Here is an 18,257-nt window from a genome sequence, read left to right as displayed (position 1 = left end):
TACCACTTACCCTGAGGGATGCTTATGAAGGGTTTTCTAAAAACACTTTAAATAATGACAAGCAACGAAACGTACCACTTGCCTGGAGGGCTACTTGCGAAGAGTCTTCCAATCAGTCATCAAATAATGACAGGCGACAAAACGTACCACTTGATAGGACAGCATATAAGTATATGTATATATATCGGCCAAAATAAGGTTAAAAGTTGAACAGATTGGTGGTGAGAAAAGTACCGTTGCAAGACCAAGACTACGACTAAGGCTAAGACTAAGACCATGCCTGCAAGATTCTCGCAACACCAAGACCATATGTGCTAAATTCTCGCCAGACCAGCAAGAATCTTGCATATGCAATATTTGAATATTTGCTGATTTCCACCACACTTTATCCAGGCTTTGGACCAGGGACGGATTGGTATTATTAGAGGGGCGCGGGCGCTTTCTCCCACAAGGGCCACCAGCATCTCAATGTCACAAATCAAGTTGCACAGTTTTCTTTCTACAGTAAGTCAATAGTATTAACAATTGACTATTAAAACCTGATATTCTTTCATCAGTATATTATTCTGAATTGTTCAAAATATTATATGAAGTTCAAGGAGAACGTATACTATATTACAAAATTAGCAGATGTTTTAGTGTGCTAGTTTTTGATGCTACTGTATCTATCACTTTTGTATTCGAAATATTTTTTAATAAATCTTTTTCAATAACATCAACATAAATGCTTTCAAATGTTCCTGAGACATGGTACTCGTTAGCCTATTTTTAATGTATTTCAGTTTATTTAAGTTTTGAAAAAATTCTTTTACATGTTACCTGAGTTACGGGCAAAGTCAATAAAAATTTGTATGCTGGAAACCTGGATAAGTATTACTGCAAAATTTACAATTCTGCAAAATTAAAAAGCAGGACATTGGACAATTTTGCAACACGTTTTGCATTCGCTTTCCTTGTAAACAAATGTATTTTCTCCTAATTCTGAATCACTTGCACCATCAGGACAGTCATTTTTTCTCGGTTGTGCTCGTCATCAAGACTGACTTTCAAGGATATCCACGTCCTTCAAAAGTCCAAGAGAATACATTTATAGTATCCTTGGAAACTTCTTTACTGAAGTTTTTCAGAAAATATTTAAGTTTATCGAAAGGCACGTCTGGAAGTTCTGTTACTTGGTTGAAGTGTCTAGGGTCCAAATAATCCATAAAGTACATTGCTTCTTGAATCTTGAAGAAATGCTCGAAACTACCATGTCTAATATTGTGTTGAATGCTTCGATGCAATATCTGGTCATTGGATAGAAGCAGCTTCATCTTCATATTCACAGGAAAATCTTTGTCCATTTCTGAAGGCGAATTGTCGACAGGTCAATAGAAAAAAAAAAAAAAAAAAAAAAAAAAGAAATCACGTTCTAAGTCTTCAAATTTGTTTTTGGCCCATTCTGCAAAGCTTAATGCTGCATTCTTAACGGATTTAAAATCATCTCTCTACTCTTTCACTTGGAACGGAGTAGTCTGCACCATCCAATAGGACTACAGACTAGCAGCACCCTCTATTTTTAGATAGTTTGACAGAGAGATCGTCACTTGAAATATCTTAAGGAACATTTGTGCTGTCCGAGTTGTTTTGAACTTGAGAAGATCTTTTATATATCCTTTCGCTTTACACCTAGCTTTTGGTTTGATATTTTCTGTAGAAGCAATTTTCTTTATTATGGTCAACTCTATATACAAAGCACTTTCTGGGTTCGAAAAATAACCAAACTTTTTCTGAAAAACAGTGTGTTTTCTACCATCTTGTTTCCGCAATAACTGTAAGACGCCTTTGTTAACATTTGATCTTCCAATTGTCCATTCGCTGATAAGACTCACGCATAAATATCGCACAGTCATTCAGCAGAACAATGACACAGAATCAATGCATTTTTTTTGTCAGATCACTATGACATGATTGAGTATATGAGCGTAACACCACACGTGTAACTAGTTTCTTAGTGGTTAAGCGGTTACCGTATGCGCCTTTGTCGTGGGAGACCTGGGTTCGATTCCTGGTGGGAGCTCATGTGCTTCGGATTTCCCGTAAATCAGTATGTCCCGTCTCATATGCCTCGCTGCTAAAAGGGCCGTTAAACTCAACAACTGAATCACAGTGTAACTGATGATAGGTAAATTGAAAAAATCCGAATATTGTCCTTGCATGTTACTTGAGCCATCGATTGAATTTCCAATACACTTCTTAATATCAAGGTTCAACTTCTGCAGAATTTCCAGCAGTAAACCGCAAGGACACTGGCCTGTGGTAGATATACATTTTACAATGACAACAATACTTTGTTTAACAACCATTTTAACAACATACCGTAAAACAACAGAGCACTGGCCTGAAACTACTATATCTTGAGTAGTGTCTAATAGAACAGAAAATATTGAAGCTTGAGAGACTTCTTTCGAAATATCTTCTCTGATAAGTGTGTTGATAGCATTCAAAACAAAATTCACCGTGTTTAGTAAAAGTTATGCGACCACTATCCTGCTTACTTCCTCGTATATGACTCTTCTCGGTGACCTTATCTAAATTACTTTTCAGCGGAAGATCAAATTTGCTTAAGAAAGGAATAATACCCAAAAAGTTTCCATGATCTATAGCTGTGTCTTTCAGTTTATAGGCTGCTACATTTCCTCTGTAAATGAGCCCTCTTTTACCAATGAATTTCTACACTTTGACAACTCGATACATTACCTGTCTGTTCTTGTCAACCTTATACTGCCGTTGTTTTACCTGTTCATGAGGAAGTAGTTTCTTAACATTATGTTCTCTTTTGTTAGATATGTAAGCACCCACATTGGTCTAATGTATTTTGGAAGACTCGTATTCTCTTACTCGCTGATAAACGTGTTTAATGTTACATTTGTCACGTACAGAGCCTTTAAGAGAAGTTTGTTCGATCTGGAGAATAATCTGTAAACACGCTGGAAAAAAAAAAATACTTGAAGTGGTACGTTTTGTCGCGGATTAAATATCCGAAATGTTTTAATTAGTCCAAGACAGGTTGTAATTTATATAAGTGGTACGTTTTGTCGTGGAGTAAATATCAGAAATGCTTTAGTTAATCCATGACAGGTTGTCATTTATGACAGGTCGTCAAAAGTGGTACGTTTTGTCGCGAAAATTCAAGTGGTACGTTTTGTCGCTGGTACGTTTTGTCGCGAAAATTCAAGTGGTACGTTTTGTCGCTGGTACGTTTTGTCGGGACACCGAGATTTCCTCGTCTAGTCTCGTAAATTTTTTGTAGTTCTTTTGGTCTCGTCTCGATTCTAAAAGAATTCATTTCTGTCGTCTAATCTCCATTTTAAAGAATTCATTTCTGTTGCCTCGTCTCGATTCTCGAAGAATTCATTTCTGTTGTCTGGTTTCGATTCTCCAAGAATTCAGTTCTGTCGTCTCGTCTCGATTCACTAAGAATTCAGTTCTGTCGTCTCGTCTCGTCTCGATTCACGAAGAATTCATTTCTGTCTTCGTCTCGATTCTCGAAGAATTCATTTTTGTCGCCTCGTCTCGATTCTTGAAGAATATATTTTTGGCGTCTCGTCTCGACTCTCGAACAATTCATTTTTGTCTTCTCGTCTTGATTATCGAAGAAATCATTTCTGTCGTCTCGTCTCGATTCTCGAAGAATTTATTTTTGTCGTCTCGTCTCGGGGTTCTTGAAGAATATATTTTTGGCGTCTCGTCTCGATTCTCGAACAATTCATTTTTGTCTTCTCGTCTTGATTTTCGAAGAAATCATTTCGTCTCGTCTCGATTCTCGAAGAATTTATTTTTTTCGTCTCGTCTCGATTCTTGAAGAATTAATTTCTGTCGTCTCGTCTCGATTCTCGAATAACTTTTCTCGTTTCGTACCGAAATTCGTCTCCTTCCACATTGTAAATTTATGCACAATATTTATTTCCGTGAATGTTTTTCTTAATTTTATCTAGAAATAATCAGAAACACTCCACGTCACCAGAGGTCCGCGAAGAGTATCGTCATATAACAACATTTTAACCATATTTTTATTATTGGAGTATATCGTGTAATAACTTGGGTATCTTTAAATGAAGATAAATGTTCTTTATTTTGTTTATACAATTTCTTTATGAGTTTATACCTTTTCTACTAAAAATCCTGTAACACTAAGCCGTGATTGAAATCCTGTCACTTTAACGTCTCACGATTGTACCCTTTATGCTAAGGGAGACAATAATTAAAGCAAGTGAATGATAATGGAATAATTGGGGGAATGAGAACGTGGGAGGAAACAGGAATACTCTGAGAAAATCTATCGGCACGGTGTCGTCCACCACAATCTTACTTGGCGGGATCGAACCAAGCACCCCAAGCACCAGAGGTAAGCGCTTTACCACTGAGTCACAGTGCTCCCCTAGTTAAAGAAAAATTAAAGTTTAAAAGTCTGTCATAATTTTGGGCTATATATTATTAACCAATCATAATTTGGGCTAAAACTCATTAACCAAGTATAATTTTGGGCTACATATCATTAACCAATCATAATTTTGAGCTATATCTCATTAACCAATTATAATTTTGGATTATATCTCATTAACCAATTATAATTTGGGCTAAAACTTATTAACCAATCATAATTTTGGGCTATAACTCATTAATTAATTATAATTTTGGGCTATACGTCATTAACCATACTGTATACTGCCGTCTTCTTAGTGTCAAAATGTATCTCGTGATTAGTGTATGCATCAGTATCATTTTCATCTTAATAGGAGGCGTGGTTATTGTATAGTATTAATTTTTAGGTTTCAAGACAAACTAGTAACTTTCTTTTTACAGTATGAAACTACGTTAAACTTTCAAAATAGGTGAATTCAATACTCAAACTTCAAGTAGCATATCTACAACTAGTGGTTGCAAAAGAAGAATAAGATTAAAGATAGACGAGGCTCATCTCATTACTCAGGATTCTGATCCTTGGACACTGAATCCATATTATTCGTTATAACTTATTGTTTTAGCTCTATAGGGATTTAACATTAAAACCGGAAGTGGTAATTGATGTCTATCACTTCTGGTTGCAATAAAAAGAATGAGATAAGTGAAGAAACATATTCTTGGTACTAAATCCACATAGAAAAATCTACTTGTCGGTTCATATTTTAGGTTTCATCCATTATCTGATCAGTGTTGTAATCGAATAAACGTAGATTTTCATCGCTTCCGGTTTCAGTAGATAGATAAAAGTTGAGAGAAAACTCATTCTTGCAGGCGTTGAGTGTGTGTCAAAGACCGCTTGTAGCTTGACCCTTTTAGCTCGACAGACAAACAGACGGACGGACGGGCATGGCAGTTCTAAAAGACATCCGACAGTTATGCATAGCATAGTTTGGAAGTCTTGAAACCAGTCTCTCTTGGTGTTATCGAAGCCAATGCATGTGGATTTATACTCAGACTTATCATTTTGTAAAGGTCAATGAGGTCTATAGATTTGCTATGTGAATCATCTTTGGACTTTTTTTTATTGTTATACGTTAATAACAGGGCAGCCACAAAGTCCCGTCATTTCCCTTAAGTATAAAATAATAGAACTATGTAAACTGTAATTATATAAACTGTAAATATACGCTGATTTTAAATATACTGTATATGTCGAAATTACAATTTATTTATTTCGTATTTAACGTATAAACAATGATTATACACTCAAAGAACGCATCGTCACAAGCACGTGGGTTCATGAGAGGCTGAGAATAGGGAAAACGTTGGAACATGTGTGTATGGATTTCCAGCTATGATTCGGACGACAGCCCAATCCAAAGAGAACACTTTCGAGTTGGGAACAGAAACTTCTCTATCAGGTGTTAAGGATAAATTACGAAGTGGTAGACCTCAACAAGAGAGGAACAATGGAGAAAAGTCGCGGCGTCAGTGGAATGATCATCAATTAAGTAAACTCATTAACGGTTGACGGAACTTGGTATATTCCAATGAATGCTACGCAAACACATGACTTAACATGACACTCATATCAACTAAAATTAGTTCAAGAATTATGTGACAATGATTTAAACCGAAGAAAGAAGGCATGTGACACACATTTTCAGGTGTTTGATACTATCCCGAAACGTGGAAAAGTAATTGTCAGTGATGAATGTGCCATATACTGAAGCTCCCGAGCCAGAAATGTCTTCTGGTCAAAGTAAAACTCTTATTTTTATGAGAAGATGAAGAATAACTCTTCTCATGTCATGATATGGACTGGTGTGGACAGTAAACAAATTTACACAGAACATAGTGTTGTTAATGGACCTATTAACCAACATCGATATCTTGATATGCTAAAAGAAACTAGTTATTTTTTGGGTGAGGAACCCTGAGTTGGTTTATGCAAGATAGTGCACCTCCTCATTTTGCAACTTCAGCTCGAAAATATCTTAATGAGGTGTTTCCAGGACGCTGGATTGACCACGGATCACTTTCATTACTCAGTCGATTTGACTGGCTACCTCGAAGCCTGGACTTAACCATCTGGGACAATTCGTTTTCAGGATTCATCAAGAATACTGTTGCAGCACAACGTCACGCTACGGTTGATGAATTGAAAGAAGTTGGAAGACTTGCTTTCAGATGGGCTACTCCAGCAATGCTGAAATGAATGTTCCACAGAACCTGGCGACGCACTATTTTGTGTTCGAAGCATGATGAAGCCCGTACTAGACATTTAGATATAAAACAAACAGGTGTCCATTACACATAAAACTCAATCAATAGTGTGTACATCTATAGTTATAATTAAAATTTTCATAGTTTGAATATTTAGTACTTCAAGGGTGGCGTGGTGTAACTGGAATTTGTGCCAACCCTGTAGAATTTGGATAATCGTTATTTAAATAATTGTACGAATAATTGTTCTCCCTCTGTTCAAGTGCTCGTTTATACCAAAAATTATTCGGACAATTCAGCTTGTGCTCTTCTGGATTCGTTACTCAATTATTCATTACTATATTCAAATATAAAAAGATGTTATTCAAAAATTGTAAATAAGAATTTTTTTCCCAATTTTATTAGTACTAATTCGTAGATCAAATGTTCAATCTGGTTTCGGTTTTGTAATATGCCATTACAGTCAAATGAAATTATGTTTTTAATAGGAGGGTACCCGAAATTTTTGCACCGACTGTACTTGATGTTTAACAAAAAATTTCTGGCTGTTCATATAATTCGTAATATTGTTCATTATTCTATTTCAAATTAACATGGAAAAACTGTAAAAAATTCATTGGGAATGATAGTTTTGGGAATCAATATCTTTATTTATATTTTAAATTAGTTATAAGTCTTGCATATGTATATGTAAATGGATTATTACAATTCTTACGGTGTCAGTGCTATCCGAAAATATAGATCCACTATTGGACGGAACGTTCCAGATCAAATAACCAATCTAAAATTCGACAGAATTTTCAGGACCACCCTTCACCTCTCTTTTAGATACCTAGGTCCTTTTAAAATCTAGTTTGATCCAGATTTTACCAAATTTTATTCGCTTCAAAGCCCCACCGCCAAAATGCTTAGTTTTGATTGGCTGATAAACCCACGCTATGATATTAGGGCGCAATTATTCCATTCCAAGCCGGAAAATCTTGTTGACAACAGCCAGATTTCGATCGTCGAGCTTAAAAGGTTGCAACGGAGTGAGAAAACTGCGAACAAGGTAATATTAGGGAGTTTTTTAACCTAAAATCGTTGGAAGTCTCTAGGAGCCAAAAAAACTATTAAATTTCAGTAAAAACCGGACTGAAGAAATAAAAAATAGATGACGCCATGTTGTGCAGATATTGTTAGTTATGGACAGGCTTTGTAAAGTGCATCAGTTTGCGAGTTTTCTTAGGAATCTATAAACAGTTTCGGAGGAGTGGTGTTTTCTCCCTTAAAATATTCTTATCCTTAAAATTATTCCTTTTCTAGTTACGTAAGGCCTGCCTCACTACCGTTTGTGTTCGTGTATGTAGTGGATGTGATTTCTTTTTGTATTTATTTATTAGTAACATGGCGGTATTTAATTTTGTGGTAGTCAGTCCAGTAATCACAATGCACGTGTAAATTTCAGTAAGGGCTCCTATCTGACTCCCAAATTGGGAGTACGGCTTCCAGCGGGATGAGTTGAACATTCAGTTTGTTCCGGGTTCCTGCCCCTTCAGGGCAGGAGTCCTATTGCTAGCTAATACTCCGATATGTCCCCTCAGGGCATCGATTAAATAGGTCGAGTAAAGAATATGATTTAGTAAATACAAGGGCCAGTTGGCCCTGTTCATTTCTTTCCTTTCGTTACCTTTCATAGAGCCGATTTAACATGGTAAAATCGGAATGATTTCTGTGTATATTTATTAGTATAACATGTATTAATGTAGTGTGTAGTATGAATGTGGCATGATGTGTCTTGTAGTTCGAGTAGTATGTGTATATTGGTAATGTAGTATCAGTGATAGTGATAATTAAGTGATGAAAGAGTGTGTTGGACAGTGTAGTATTTACTATGCGATAAATTTTTATTACTCCGTCATTAAGTGAACGTAATATAGTATAATAATTCCGTGTACAAGGTCACATTCAGTTGTTCAAGGGTTCATTATATCGTCGCTAGCCCTAGTGTCAGAAGTCAGTACTAACCGCCATTCTTCCGTCGAGGTGCTTAGTGATTTAGTTTTCATGAAATTGACCTTTCTTTCCGAAATAAAACCTAGAAGGTATAATTCACAGCCCATATGAATGTACAGTTAGGTCAAGTGACCCAAAATTAATATATTCTGAAAATTTCAACATTCTGCATAGTCTAGAAATCTAAATATTTAAATAAATAAACAATACGTAAATTTTTAACAGAAGTCGGGCGATATGATGCTAGTTCTTCGCTTTGAAAATATATTAAATGTCCATTTTTCTTCGTGGCTGTAGAATTTCATTGTTGATGCAGAATTTTATAAACATTAGACATTATCGCAGATAATTCTATTTTCAGTGAACATACGTAGGATTTTTCTTTCTTTCGTGCTTAATAAAGCTACCAAGTATTACATAGTATTGTGTGTGTGTAAAAGAGTCTTGGGTTCGAGTGAGGTTATCGTGCGGTGATCGGAATGGGAAAATGTTTGTAGTGATTATAGATTTTAAAGTATTATGATGAAATGTGTAAATAGGCTGGGCGTAGATAGAGGAAACAGGGTGTTTGTAGAATATAGCGTCGTGGCAAATGAATATTAATGTGAATATGAATATTAATAAGTATATGAATATTGTAGTAAATGAATATAGAATATAGGACACCCATATAGTTAAATATATAGTAGCCCAGTGAATACTTCGCCGCGTGTTGATATATAGATATTAAATAGATACGTGTAACTACAAACATCTCAGGTTCTGACCCCTGCACCATAATATCACGCGGACCGGAGGGCGATATATAGTCGGACTACGGTAATACTTTGTAGTTTATGTGTCATAATAGTAATCAACCATAGTAATACCATCTGATAGAAGGGGTAGCATCATATAATCGCAGACTAGACATGTTGAATAATAAATTATGAAAAGACAGTAGCAGTTATACAACAGGGCTGTAGTGAATTATATTTTCTGGTCGGTTTTAAAATAGAATGTACCACTCCGTGAGATTTTTTTTTTTCCTTCACGTTACCTACTCAGGCTAGCTTACAATGTTCATGGAGGCGACAGCTCTGACTGGGTACAGAATCAAAACAATTAGTTATTGAAATTTAGTTTCGCGTACCCGGATGTCGACCCCTAGTCCCTTTAAGTATTTTCATTTCTTTTCTTAGTTTAATTAGACGAGGGAAATTAACGACATCCCAGACCGTGGCGTGTCTGCGCGGGGTAGCTATCGGTGAAGTTTGGCAATAGAAATCACCGATCCGAAATTCAGTTTATTTAATTTTTTTTTATTTTTGGCAAATCATTAGTTAGGGATATCTTAGCTAATACTTTTACTCTAGTTTCATTACTGTCCTAGAACCTCCTTAGTTCTTCTGAGGGGGTCGAATGTTTTTTTTTCCTTACTTAGAGATTTCAAAATTGGGGACGTAGTTACCTGGTCCCCTTCCCCCTCTCCTTTTATCCTGCTGGTCTGGGCCGGATACGGGGATCGGATTTCAATCTTACAACCAAACTCTTGTGGGATTGGGATCTGATGGACACAGAACTTGCATCCTTGGCAGCAGGGCGCCCCTTGAGTCTGCGTATTTGAGTAGACCACCTCTTTCGGCATATGTGAATATTTTTGGCTATGAGTTGTTATATATTTAAATTCGATCACTCTTCTGTGTAGTGAGTAGTACTTTAATCTTTCTCCTTTCGTTGGCGCCGCTTTCTCTCCCATGTCTCTTCCTTCTTACTTCGAGATTTTTTTAATTTTTCAACCTCCCCCCCCCCCGAGATTTTGAACTTGTTACTTACGATTTATTTAACGTACAACTCTGATCTGAAATTACCAGCTGAGACGTTGCAAGACACGATTCATGGATAAAGTAGATAATGATTGGGTCCTCCATCACATTTTGACCTATCGCTGAAATGAACAAAGACTTAGTATTTGACGACACTTCGATTACGTTCTTTCACCGTCGTTCCTCTTAAGTTTCTTTTTTTTAATCCGTTGGTCACTTTCCTTTATGTTTTGGTTTTCAATTACTTTGTAGTTAACCTGGGCCCAGAAATTGTATTTTGATTTACCTAGTTATATCTAGAAATGCTCTGTGTTACGTGCCTGCCTTCCAAAGTTTTTTTTTTCTTTCCATGATTTAAGCACGAATTGATTATATAAAAGTTAAAAATTTATAGACGCGCGGTATCAGATAAAATTTAATTTGTTTCTAAATGTAATGTTGGAAGTCATTTGTTTTCTTGGACAATGTTTGCAACCTTGAAAAATTTTATTGTTGGGGGTGATTAATTTAAATGTGTGCGCATTTATTATAAATATATATATATAGAGAGAAATAAATACTTCGAAATGTATGTGTAATTAGTATGTGAGTATGATGTTAAAGTAAAAGTATGATATTAAATGTATTATGAATATATGTAAGAGCGCTCGTGTCAGTCCCCCTAAAAAAAAAAAACGTGTATTGGTTGCTATAGTTTACCAGAAGTCTTCCGACGAATTTAAGAATGTAGATTTTGTTAAGAATACCGCCGTGCACTTAAATAATTTTCCTTTTCTTCTGAATCAATGTAAGTGATAACCTCTGTACTTATATAATGGCATGCATTGAAAAAATATCGGCAGGTCTAAACGTAACCCACATCATAACAAATATTATCCCTGAGCAATTAACCTAAAACCATTGTGGAAAGTGCACCTTGAATCCGTCTCACCTTCATGTGTATCCTGTGACTTGACCAGTTTTTTTTTTTATCCTCAATTTGAACCATCATACTCCGTACACCTGTGGAAGATCGTTTTTTTTTCTTTTAATTAAATCCGAACCATGCATATAAACATACACGAAAGTGATCCTAATGAAAGGTCTCGTGAAGTGTCCCAGTGTTGGATAAATAACTTGAAATTATTCGATTAATAAATTTGGAAATAGACCGTCTAAGAGGAGAAACTTCCTCTAGTGAAAGTTATTTTCTCGAAATCCCTAGATGGGTATAGACGTAGCAGTGTGCGATTGCAGATATAAACTGTCACCAGTTACAAACCAAATATAGACGACGAATGGTTTTGTAAACCAATAGATATATATATATATATATATATAGATATATATAAATGACCACAAACTAGGTTAAATGGAGCGAAACGTTTTGGACACTACGACTAGTGCGTGAGTTGTGATTTGGACGCTCGAAATTATTAATATTTTAATATCTCGACGTGAGGTAGAGACTCATATAAGTTCTAATACACCAAAAAGTTTTTTTTTTCTTCTTTCCTCTTTGTCCAATTTTTTTTAAGTGAAATAAGTTTTTTTTTCTTTTGCGTATGTCTCAAATCATCATTTTGCTTTAGCATGCCTAAGATATGATACGTGTAATTATTTTTTTTTTCTTTCTTTTTCATTTGTCAATATGATTGAATATATAAAAATTTACTAAAATATAACTCTTTGTATTCTATTGATATATAACCAAGAACTTGTGCTTTGAATATTTTCTTCATAATTATTTGTTTTGTCCTTTTTTTTCACTATGAATGTAATAAACTATTTGTACCTTTGTAGTTAGTTGGTTTCCTTTAAACATATATACACTGTCCTGAGTGAGTGAGCGTGTGAATGCATGATAGATTTAATATAAGTAATTTTAGTGATATCATTTGTCATATTAACATCTGTAATATATGTGTCATGTTTTAATATATATGTGTTAAGGTAAATAACCTAGGTCATGAAGGACCGTCACTAATGGTTTAAATCGGCTCTAGGAGTGAAACAAAAAATAGCAGGATAAGCCTAAATACGACATCTTTCTTCCAGGAAGTTGAGACTTTTATTGATGCGATACATAAATTTATATTGAGTTGATAAGTTTGATTTTTTTTTTTCCTCGGCTAATTTATATGTGTGGTCGATCCTAGAGGACAGAGTTCAGATGCTGGATAGTTATCAGTCACCGGTCGGAATAACTTTACAAAGAATTAAATTTCACTTTTCTCATTTCCAGGTCTAGGTCTGGGCAACCCCATGATCGTTGTGCCTGGAGCTAGGTCTGGGTGGTATGAGGGAACATGTGTCTATTCCGAAGCATTCCAAAATTGATTAGTTGTTAATAACATTTAGAATGATTCATCTTTCAACGACTCTCCCGACCTTTTACTATATTTCCGGAATTATCCAGTAATCTGTTTCTCATTAAAATACCCTATTTCTTTTCTTTCTTCTTTACCTACCTCCTTCTTTTACCCTTCTACTTTCTTCTCTTTCTTTCCTATTTCTAAATGAAAGAAAACGGAGTCATGATTGAGAGTAGTCGCTATTGGCACGGTCAATAAGTTGTTTCGATGAGTTTTCTTCGGGAGTCCGATATGGAATAATTAACAATAACCAAAGGTTTATTGGAAGTTACTCTATTGGAAAATAATCTGGATTTCAATCAGTAGGTGATGTTTCGTAAATCATCCTCTCCAACTCTACATTAGCTTTTTTTTTATCTTTGTTTTCTTTCAATATTGGCTAACCGTGACAGGATCTGTTGCCCTAGAAACGACGGTTTCTATGGCAACGGACAAAAGTTTTCTTTCAATATTGGCGACCGTTGACATCGGACAGTTACCATGGAAACAATTGTTTTCCCTGGTAACGGATCTGAAATTATTTATTAAACACTGTTTAGGATCGAGCACATATTGACTTGGCCACAAAAGGTGCATAATTAAAAGTTACAGTGAGATTAAATAATTATAGTCATTGGCTGTTCTGCTATCTTTGTCTCTCTCTGTAGAAAGGGGGAAATGAAGGAATTTGTCAAATTCTAAAATTTGAAAATGCTGGAAGTTGACCCAAGGAGGGAATTAGATAGGAGTCCCTTAATTTATGAATAGTACCTGATTAATAAGTATTGTTAGTTTATAAGTATATAATTGCATGTGTGTTTATATTGTGTCCTTTTTGTACGGAAGCTATGGCAACCAATAGAGAAGTTGTCGTATCACACGAGAACGCGGAAGTCTCATGTACGCAATGTACTTTAGAAAGTAGTGAGAAAAGAGCTCGCGTCTCGCGTAGGCTAGTGAGGTGTCACGAATGTGGGCTGAAATGGATACATTTCAGTTGTAGTAATTTAGAGGATACTGCGGAAAATGCAGAAAAGGTCCGGGCTGGTGAGATAGTCAAATACTGCAAAGAATGTGAGGGGAAGCTCCACCAGTCGCGTGAACCCATGAGTTTATCCTCTGAAAAAGAAAATGAGCATCCCGATTCGGATGGTGAGCGAGGGTATAGTACCCCGAAGAACCGAGGCCAAATATCTCCAGTGGAGATATCTGACCTCGATGATGATGAAAGAGATGGGGATCCAAGTGGTGATAAACCCAAAGAGAAGCAAAGGAAGACTGGGCCGTCTAATAATGACGCTCTCCTCCTTTCGTTGCAACAAATGCTACAGGAAATGAGACGCGAAATAAATGAAAACAGCCAGGAAATGAGACGTGAAATGAACGAAAATAGCCGCGAAATAAATGAAAAAATAGATAATAATAGCCGAGAGATGAGACGTGAAATAAATGAGAAATTTGACACCTCGAAACGAGAAACCGAATCTCGATTCGAGGTGCTAACCCAGAAAATCGACAACATATGTTTGGACTTTGCTTCCTCAATAACCACATTGAGGCAGCAAACGTCTACTGAAATTGATTTGGTCAGATGCGAGGCTCAACAGTCCCTAAAGCAATTTCAGCAGGAGACTGAGGGTAAATTAGATAATGTAAATTCTGATCTAGTTTAACGTCCCGTGGTTATGTCTGCTAGGCTAAAGGAGACGGGGACCTACTGATTATAGTGGAATCCGAATCACTTTGGTCGTTCAACTATACCTCCACCGGGAATCGAACCCGGGACCACGCGAACCGAAGTCAAGCGTGCTAGCCACTGACCAAGCGTGGCTTCATCTAATGTTCGAGGTTAGTGAAAAACCGTGACCGAAGGGCATCTATTCCATCTATTGGCTCAACAGCCCTACCAAAAGTGACAAAACGCTTATTCTTATAATGATCCTTCAAAGTAAATGAATTTACTAGCGAGCAACTAAGAATAAATCAAAGTAAATTATATCCCAGTAAGAAATGCGTTTTTAGTTAATAAATGGAAGACAATGCTCTCACCTGAATAATGGATGTCTTTCCTACCCGTGGAGCGCCAAGCAGAATCACCTTAACAAGATCCATTGAGTCTGGACTAGCTTCCGTTTCCGGCTGCAGTTCTCTTGTAAGGCCTCTGGCATCTTTCCCCTTTTCTAGGTAGTCTAAGTCGAGGTCTGTAAAGAGATGAAGCGCTATAAATATACTTCTTATTGGAACAAAAATGCATTGATGTGAAAATCATATAATGCAGATGAGCATAACGGTAACTGGAGTGCATCGCTAAATCAAGTTTATGCACGTTCGCTTTTGGCACGAGCCAAAGTACTTCGGGTACAAAATAGAAAGAACATTTATTTTTAAACTTGATTTAGATCTGCACAATTTTCTTTCTTTCGTAGGTAAAAACATTGAGCAGTTGTGTACAATATTAAGAGGTTGTATCAATATTTTTGAATTAATATTTTAAAATAGTAATAATCATAAATAAAGCATAGTCCTATTTAGGTCATTAAGATCTTTGTCTAAAGATGACGTAGTTGTATTGAAAACTTCGTAGTTATCGTATCCCCCAACCTGTTAGTTATCGTATTTCCAAACACCTGTATTTCAGGTTTTCATAACCAACAATTTTCTCCAAGCTTGTCTCAAAATACAGGATCAATACTGGAAATTCGGCCCAGCACCAGAAATCTAAGCCAAGATGACCGCATTACGCAATACAAAAAAAAAAAAAAAAAACAACTTTTATGAATTTCTACGTCTAAAAGAAAAGGCATCAAATATAGAACTCAAGCACTGGTTTAAATAAAACAGAATATACATATAGTCGAGAATCTGTTGGTGACTCTTGGTACTATTTGACTGTATATGCCATTCATACGTAGATGTAGAAATATTCATGTAAAAAGGTAAAACAATTTGATTAACCCTATTCTTTTTACGCTGTTTTCAATATTAAAACGCTGTTTTCTCGAAAATGCAATTTTGTGACATTCCTTCTGTTTCCCCCCTTACCCTTCAACTATGAACGTAAAGGTATGTTACAGCTTTTGATCCGTCCGTTCACCCAATTTTGTTCTTGCAAACAAAAATTATTGCTATACACAGCTTGATAATAATTTAAGGAGGAGCAGTGCAGGCTTATTGCTAAAGAAAGATAAAGCCTAGAAAAGCAATTTTGAAATATAATTGCATTACTACAGGCAAATATTGGTACACAAATATGATACATAAATGATTATATCAGTATTATATACTAATTTCAATATCAAAACGTTTGGGTTATTCTAATTGACCTAAACATCATACGTATATTTGATTATATTACATAGTGGGCCACAATAAACCGGACCGGACATAGGAGATGAGAAACTGTGAAGTGCTGGTGTATTCAACGTAGCAAGAGCAATAATATTCCGTATTCTACGTAGTGACCTGTGGACAAAGCACAGTGATCTTGAACAGAGAGAAAGATGAAAGACGTCTAGAGGGAAACACCCTGTAAAGGTGTGAAGGAAAATCATTCGAGGTAAACCCAACTACAAATGTAGACATGGAAATGCCGGAGTCGAAGGAGACGAAGATATTAATAGACAAGATACATTTCGTCTTATGATCAATAGTAATCCACCACCAAGTCGTCCATACACGAACTCATTAAGAATGTTGAGCGAACAGTATCCGTACTTCGCAAGGATCATGTGAATCTGTGTTGGAAAAGGACAGAGGCGCAGAAGGAAGATATTCACCAGTAAGTATCGTAGAGCCACACTTTGGTGTCTGTTGCAGCAGACGAGACTATTGCGAATAAATGCTGGTGCATCCTGGAGCCATCTTAACCTGAAGCCATAAAAATCATTGCTTTACAAGAGTTAAGCACTCATACCATGCGAGACGTGTACAATACAGCTCATGGCTACTGCAGGAAATCGAAATTTGTTTTCTCAATCTGCACCTTAATGACGGACGAAGTGTGGTTTCAACTTAATGGCTACGTTAATTTGAAAGTACGCATGATTGGTCTGTCGGAAACCTCAAATATTCGAACTCCCATTGTGTGTCGTCCATTGTGAGGAGCATTTTGGAGTACTAAACTGACTGAAACTTTTCATTTGAAAAGCACAAATTTCTTCACGGGACTGGGCAGCGATTGTGCCTTTATAAAAATAAAATTGTAAAATGTAGGGTGGGGTGCTGATTGCCACGGTTGCTGATTGCCACAGCCAATTATTGGTGCTGATTGTCATGACTGACGCTGATTGCAAATATCAAGGTGCTGATTGCCATGACGACGTGCTGACTGTCAGGAGCATTAGAGAAAGTTGCTACATGTAACATTATCGGACGCCAAGAAACATGAAAGAAACATGATGGACCTTAACACACCACATTTAATCCATACTTTTAGGTGGCTCCGATAGGAATCCTGTCACTAGCTTCCTTCAGTACACACGTCATCCACCCATTTTGTTTCAGTACATACGTCGCCAAGTAAAGAAGAAAATAAAAATCTTTACAAAAATGTTTTTAATATATACTGACTTAGATTACTCTAATTTATGTATATAGCCCAAACTTCGAAGACATTTTCTCAAGTCACTATGAATTGGCAAATCTTGTAGAATTACTTGGATCCTGTCGTCAACTTTTTTGTAGGCTAGCTTCCTCTTCTTCGCTGGAACTTGTAATTTAAGTTTGCTGTAAGTAAAATAATTTGATTTTGCGTTTTACTTTAGGTTCTTGAGTAGCGTGAAAACATGTGGGGACTTCTTGGAAAATGCATTGTTTAACCGATGGTGTCATCGTTCCACACCATTGTTCGTGCGGTGCCCCTGGCCGCTGCAGTTCCAAGTCTTGATAGGAATGGTAGGATTCTCTAGCCATTGCTTGTGAAGTAATCATAGAAGACTTGAACTTTTTCTTCACGTGAGCACTGCTCCATGATGAGCAACCAACCATCATCAACAAATTCAATAGGTATAAGTGCTAGCGATGCACACATACGGATGTGTAGGCGCACTTCTTCATTGTGCAGGTAGTTGCTCACCAAACTTATATGCTGTACTTTCCACCAAATGCTTTGGTTAAAGTGAAAATTGCAACCAGACACCTCTGAATTAGGAAATATAGTATTTAAAGCATTGATAGTTGCACTTTCGAAGCCCACTTGCAGCACACTAGGGTCGTCTTGTTCAGACCAACTTCTAGCAAACGTAAACAGGTCTCTGTATATACTTTCAGTTTTGTCAGTTAGCACTGCGTACAAAATTGGAACGATTCACGTGTTCTCACTTGAACTTCCTGTCAGCATGAACTGTGTACAGCTGCGCAAATTGTTTCGTGCAGCTGTTGAAAGTTACATAAAAAAAAAAGACTGCTGCTGTCCCTCAGCGCTGACTTCAGACCATCATATCCAAAACACAAA

At 36.4% G+C, this 18,257-nt stretch overlaps 1 protein-coding gene across 1 annotated transcript in view; it reads right to left on the bottom strand.

The window, feature by feature from the left end:
• The window catches only part of LOC145693074 (ras-like protein family member 10B), a 348,853-nt gene that overhangs the window by 158,288 nt on the left and 172,308 nt on the right, over positions 1-18,257 (bottom strand). Inside the window, exon 2 of the mRNA XM_081768755.1 lies at positions 14,855-15,006. Coding sequence (XP_081624881.1) covers positions 14,855-15,006 — 152 coding nt within the window. The remainder of the gene's footprint in view (positions 1-14,854; positions 15,007-18,257) is intronic.

This window comes from Thermobia domestica, chromosome 8, assembly GCF_964235325.1.
Source record: "Thermobia domestica chromosome 8, izTheDome1.hap1.1, whole genome shotgun sequence".
Lineage (NCBI taxonomy): Eukaryota > Metazoa > Arthropoda > Insecta > Zygentoma > Lepismatidae > Thermobia > Thermobia domestica.
This window is presented reverse-complemented; position numbering and strand designations above follow the sequence as displayed.